A 6,753-nucleotide genomic window follows, 5' to 3' on the forward strand; every position below is an offset into this window, starting at 1 on the left:
AACTCCTCCCCAGCACCCAAGCAGGCCCTCATCTCCGCCTCCCTTCCATTGCTTGGTCCTCCCAATAGGAATTCATGTTTCATGACCTGTTTTCTTGCATTCCACTTTCAATCCACCTTAAATTACTTAGATATATATATAGTATGACGTTAGCTCTAAGTCGATCTTTTTTCGAAGAATAAGCTGATTATTTCAACACCCACCATTTATTGAATAACCCTTCCCTTCCCCACTGACTCCGATTTCTTCTAGATTATTTATTCTGTGTTGTTATGTTTCTCTTAATCCTCACCTGAGGATATTTTTTCCATTGATTTCTAGAAAGAGTGGGAGGGAGGGAGGACGGGGGAGAGAGAGAGAGAAACATTGACATGAGAGAGACATAGTGATTGGGTGCCTCCTGGGGCTGGGGAACCCGAAACTGAGGTACATGCCCTTGACCGGGAATTGAACCCGAGACCTTTAGGTCTGAGGGCTGACACTCTAATCACTGAGCAAACCAGCCAGGGCTATTCTGTTTTAAAATCTATGTCTGAACTAGTGTCACATTGTCGGAACTTTAAAATATGTTTGCCAGAGCCCCACCCATTCTTCAAGGTCAAATGTAAGCTCCTCCATGACATGACCCCTACCACTCTTGTGGGCTCCCACAGCACGTGTGTTTCTTGGGTATCAAATTCCATGATAGATGGAATCTCTCCCCAGGACTGCAGTTCCTCCAGGAGGAAACACAGCTTCAGAGCCTAGCAGAGTGCTAGGCCCAAAGCAGATGCTAAAAACTTACATGTTACCTAGAACCTTCTTCACTCTCACCCTTCCCCCACCCCCATCACAAAAAGAGCTCTCACATTCTGTCCATCTCCACTGCCACCACCTAGTCCACGCTGTTACCATCTTTGGCCTGGACCCCTAGCACAGTCTCCTAACTGGGCTTCGTCCACCTTCTCACTGATCATCGGCTCTCCACTTGGAAGCCAGGAGGGATTTTTTTAAAATGCAAATTTCATCATGTCCCTCCCCAGCTTAGATAATTTTAAAATAGAGTTTCATAATCAGGGTGGGGCCATGGATATCATTCAGGATGGAAAGGAGGGAGAAAAATCCATCTTTATTTTGCTAACATCTAATAGAAATTTTTCCATCTGTGATAAACAGAGGCCACAAAGTTCTGCGGTACTAGAAGTGCCTGGGACTTGGTTACCAATGAAGACCACGGATACTTTCATATGGCATTACTGTATAACAGGTGCCACATCTGAGAATATCATTGACACTCAAAACTGCCTCAAAATGACAGCTGTTGCCTCACTCCTGCCCAGTGTGGCTCAGTTGTTGGGCATCATTCAGTATATCAAAAAGTGGCGGGTTCGGTTCCCGATCAGGGTATACCCAGGTTGTGGGTTCCGTCCCTCGTTGGGGCACATGCAGGAGGCAAACTGTGAGTATGAGGACACAAAAAGGCCTCTTTTTCTGTGAGGTAGCCTTCCACAACTTAGAAAAGCACCCCACGACCGTTAGCTCCTCTGATTCATACAGCCCCTCTATTCAAACTGCAAGACAATTTAAGTTACTTTCAAGGCTATGTTCTTGCATACCCCTCCTCCCTGCTATTCTACAACTCAGGGATAATTTGCATCAAGAAGTCTCTAGTTAGTAGAAAGTTCCCTTCCCCCTTCCTCTTCAAAGGAGCCTCTTTTGATCTCTTCATAACTTTTACTCTAAGCATGTTTTACAGGTTTGGGAAAAATACTGATAAGACACCTCCCTGGGACATCTGCCCAGAATGTCTCCTGAAGAACAAACAAATTACAACCCCTCTGATATCTGCTCAACTCCGGCCCAGGATTCCCCTCCCTTCCTTGTTGCTTAGCAGCAGCCAGGGCTTAAAAGGGGAAGCCACTTTTGTTTTCTGTATTGATTAGCAATGCACTGGCCCTTTACCTTTCAGGGAAAGTAAAATAAACTTTCTCTTTGCATCTATCTCTTCTCTCAGTTGTGAATTCTTTCACAGCCCAAGTCACCAGCCAAAACCCTAACACAACTCATCTATGTTTCTCTCCCTCCCTCCCTCTCTCCCTAAAAATAAATTTAAAAAAAGAAAAGAAAAACAAAAGTACAGTTGTTAGGACAGTAGTTATATCCTATCATTTTTACTGGAAAGAGGTACATACATATGATATTATATCATGGATTTATGTGTTTTAAAAAAGTATTTGGATGACTGCCTTTTGCTGTAATTGTTGTGCTTATTGTTGTTTTAAAGCCCATGTGTTGTGCTTTATGATTTAAAAACATTATTCCCGAAGGAATATTTAAGATTCACCAAATTGGAGGGAAAAAAATGAGAAGAACAACAATGGCCCTATTTGAAAGGCCACTCAATCCTCTTAGAATAAAAATTCAAATCCTGAGGGCCTGCCTGCAGGAATAGACCTGTCTCCTGCGTCACTGAGGCCATTTCTCCCCATCCCCCACCCTCCCTTCTCCTTGGCTGGTCAACACCAAACTGGGATGCTTCATGGGCAGCGTTTGCTGTGCAGGTCTCGGCTATTATATCGCCATTTTACAGGCAGAGAAAGGTTCAGCCCTTCCCCAGAGCAGGAAAGGTAGAATTCATACTGCTAAATGGCCCCTTCTAAAACCACTGACCACAAATCCCGGGGATGAAGCCTGGGAACCAGCATTTCAACCGATTTCCCGGTGGTTCTTATGCACTTTTGAAAATTCTCACTGTGTCTGCCACACAGAGGGGCTCATTAAATATAGGAGGAATGAATAAGTATGTGGAAGGCGGGACATGCGTTTGTTAGCCTGGATGAGTAACAAGGAAGAGCAAATCTGGGCTCCAAGAGATGTGGTCCCTCTAACGCCCCACCTTTGGGCTGGACCCGTTACCTGGCCTTACCAGACCGGCCGGACCCCAACAAATGTGAGGATCTTGAGGGCGATTCTCCGGTGCAGGTTCCACTCCTCGATGGCGCTGGCCATGATCAGACCACTGAGGAAGAGGAAGTTGGTGTCCACGAAGTACTGGGGGCAGACGTCTTTGGACTTCAGGACACCCAAGAAGGGGAAGAGGATGATGGGCAGCAGGGCTGTCACCGACAGGGGCAGTGCCTCCGTGCACCAGTACACGGCCATGAGCAGGATGACAAACAGACAGCGGCCTTCCTGCAAGAGGCGGGGGGAGGGGGGGTGCATGCTCAGCACAGCTCAGGGGCAGGGGAGCAGGTCCTGCAGCAGGCCCATCGGGCACATTCCATGGGGAGGCAGAGGAGAGGGTACGTGCCCAAGCAGGTGGTGTCACCTGTCTGAGCCTCATTCTGCTCAACTCTAGAACAGGGAAGCCATATCTGTCCAGTTTAGAGGACTGTTTGAGGGTTCTATGAAATACCCCGTTGTCTTAAAAGTAGACCCTGAGACAAGCATGAGACCGAAAACACTTGACTTAATAGGGGATCTCAGAAAGTTCCAGCAGGGTGTGGCGAAGTGAAACAGAGAAGGAAGCCAATGCAGAGTGTTAATGAGGTTACCACTGTGGGCAGCCGGGGTCAAGCCTGATGGGGACCCTGGGGGATGGTGTAGATCATGCCTCCTAGTTGTCCCCCTGAGGGGCAAAGAAGTTGGGCTATTCACCTGCCCATTCCCTGGTCATCACTGACTGAGGGCTGCTCTTGGGAGCATTGCTGCCCCTCCCTTCCTGCCTGCCCCATGTGCAGCCGGAAGGCCTTGTGCTGAGCAGCTCAGGGGCAGTGAGAAGCTATGAGCATGCATAGAATGGGGAGTGTCAATGGGGATGTGGAGGGAGCATCAGTAGCATCTCTACCTGGCAGGCAGCACGATGCCGGACACTCAGTGCACACGCCATCCATAATAGTAATAACAGCAACGACTTTATTGTGCCCTGTTCGTTGGGACTAAAATTGGTATAGCCACCATAGAAAACAGGATGGTAGCTCCTCAAAAAATGAAATAGAATTACCATATGACCCAGCATCTCCACCTCTGGGTATTACACCCCTAAGAACTGAAAGCAGGAGCTCAAAGAGTATTTGTACACCCATCGTCACAGCAGCATTATTCACAAAAGCTAAAATGTGGAAGCAACCCAAGCATCCGTTGACAGATGAACAAGAAAACTGTGAGATATAGACATGTATACAATGGAATATTATTCAGCCTTAAAAAGGAGGGAAATTCTGACACAGTGTACAACATGGATAAACCTTGAAGACATTATGCTAAGCGAAATATGCCAGCCACAAAAAGAGGAATATTGTACAATTCCACTTATATGCGGTACCCAGCACTGTCAAACTCACAGAGACAGAAGGTAGATCAGGGGAGAAGGTAGAGTCGCGAGCTCATCAGATCCTGTTCCTGTGAATTTTAACTTCTGGAGTTCAGAGGCTGCAGGAGGTGTCTGACCTTGCAGGCTCTCTCTCTGGGTCATCTCAGAGTCAGCACTTGGCCTCCTGACCACCCTGCTCTGTCCAGAGGTTCCACTTCAAGAAGGTGGCCCAGGGTAGGTGGAGTCCTGGCCTCAGGTGAAACATTTCTCAGCTTCCCAGACTATCCCTCCCTTGGCCCTCAGAAGTTGGCATGACTCAGCTGAAACTCCCAGGGGTGGGTAAGCCTAAAGGAGGCTGTACCCGAGAAGACGGAGCCCGAAGCAAGAAGCCTGGTCCTAATTTTAAAGGCCAGATTTGAGAACTTGATGTCCAGTGATGGCTGAAGTACAAGGGAAAAGAGTGCCAAGGACGTGTCCAGAGCTGAGCTGTCCAGATGCAGTAGCTTCAGGCCACGTGGAGCTATTCGAGTTTAAATCCATTCCACTTCAATGAAACTTAGATTCCAGTTTCTCAGACACACGAGCCACAGTTCAAGAGCTCAGTAGCCACATGAGACTTGTGTCTACCATTCTGGACAGAGAATGCCGGACATTTCCATCATCGCGGAAAGTCCTGCTGGACAGAGCTGCTTTAGAGAATCCGGGCCTCGGGGCCAGGAAGCCTGGGCATCGCGGTTTTGCTGCTGACTTTTTGTGGCAAGTCACTGACCCCTCTGAGCTTGAGTTTGTTCATCTGAAAATGGAGAATAATAATCTGGGGTTGTCTACATCACAGAGAATCCCACTGAAATAATTTCTTTTTTTTAATCTCATGGAGAAATATCTGTTCAGTAGTTTCTCCAACTTCATGACGCAGCTCTTCAGTGTGTATTCTTTACTTTTATTTGATGTCCCCTTTCTTCTTATTTCTCACACTGTCTTTTTGGGGGTCCCATGCTAGTCATTCGTCACAGGATTGGGGTTACTCCTCTCAGACCCGTTCTTTGTTAAAGGCAAGTGTGGGGAGAGGGGCTGGGAGGAAGCTGACAGCAGGTGCCTACCCCTCATCACAGAGTCCCTGGTCGCCAGCGCTGCCCTGGAATGTGTCTCCACTCTAAGCGTAGGGCTTACTGTGGAGACTCAGTGTGAAGACCCAAGAAAGTCCTTTGAGGGGTCTCTTTGAGTTTTCATGTCTCTTAGTCTGACTGAGAAAGAAAACTAGAGCCGTATTCCAATGACAAACTGATCATTGTCCATCCTCTGTCTTCCACCCGCCTCCCAACATCCTGCATCTCACCGAGGGGCTCCGAGCCTCCTCCTCCAGTTCATCTGAACTCCGTACTGCACGGTACTCAGCGCCTCCCCTCCCCCGCGTCTTCTCCAGGCTCTGCCAGGATTAGGACGAGCTCGTGGAGCTGAACAATATTTCTGGAGCAGTCTGCGTCCTGCCTGGGAGCTGCAGAGCATGCACGGCTCTTGGTTTCCTTCTGCCATTTGGCCCAAATCCCATCGCCACTGTCACTTCTTCTTCACACACCAGGGGTGGGACTGTGGTCCTCCCTTCTCATCAAAGATGGTATTTTCTTCTCCCTTTGTTACCCTGGATTGCTGCTGTCAGGCTGCTTCAGAAAAGTGGATAGAGTAGTAAAGTCTGGGTTCCACCAGCTTCCACCGAAGTGCCTTCCCCCTGGCAGTTAGGGCCTCAGGAAGCACTATATGTCCTAACCTTTCTTTGTGAAACATGCACACTAGAAACAGCAAGGCTTTTGGAATCAGATAAACCTTCCACACTCTGGCTGTGTGATCCTGGGCCATTCACTTAGCGTCCTCACCCTCACTTTCCTTACTTGCTGTAGGCCCACGATAATAGTACCTACCTTGGAGAGTGAATTATTTCATATAAGTTAACCACTGACCCAGTGATGGACACATGGGGGTGCCCAATAAATATGAGCTATTGTGTTGGATAAATTATTATTTTTTAAAAATATATTTTTTATTGATTTCAGAGAGGAAGGGAGAGGGACTGAGATAGAAACATAAGTCATGAGAGAGAATCATTGATTGGCTGCCTCCTGCATGGGGATCAAGCCTGCAAACCGAGCATGTGCCCTGACTAGGAATCGAACCTTGACCTCCTGGTTCATAGGTCGACGCTCAACCACTGAGCCATGCCTGCCGGGCTGGATAAATTATTAATAATCATATATTAATGTACTTTATTATTAACTAGAGGCCCGGTGATCAAGCCTAACCGAGCATGTGCCCTGACTAGGAATCGAACCTTGACCTCCTGGTTCATAGGTCGACGCTCAACCACTGAGCCATGCCTCCTGGGCTGGATAAATTATTAATAATCATATATTAATGTACTTTATTATTAACTAGAGGCCCGGTGCACAAAAATTTGTGCACTCGGGCGG

At 47.6% G+C, this 6,753-nt stretch overlaps 1 protein-coding gene across 6 annotated transcripts in view; it reads right to left on the reverse strand.

Moving 5' to 3' along the window:
* The window catches only part of SLC13A3 (solute carrier family 13 (sodium-dependent dicarboxylate transporter), member 3), a 76,162-nt gene that overhangs the window by 41,882 nt on the left and 27,527 nt on the right, over positions 1 to 6,753 (reverse strand). For 4 of the 6 annotated variants that reach the window (XM_005862166.2, XM_014536366.1, XM_014536368.1 and 1 more), the window contains one exon: positions 2,906 to 3,171. In XM_005862166.2, coding sequence (XP_005862228.1) covers positions 2,906 to 3,141 — 236 coding nt within the window. In that variant the 5' untranslated portion in view covers positions 3,142 to 3,171. Of the gene's footprint in view, positions 1 to 2,905; positions 3,174 to 4,322; positions 4,394 to 6,753 lie in introns of those variants that run through there. The other 2 variants (XM_005862165.2, XM_005862168.2) reach the window with 2 other exon arrangements.

Source organism: Myotis brandtii, unplaced genomic scaffold (assembly GCF_000412655.1).
Source record: "Myotis brandtii unplaced genomic scaffold, ASM41265v1 scaffold161, whole genome shotgun sequence".
NCBI classification, from domain to species: Eukaryota; Metazoa; Chordata; class Mammalia; order Chiroptera; family Vespertilionidae; genus Myotis; species Myotis brandtii.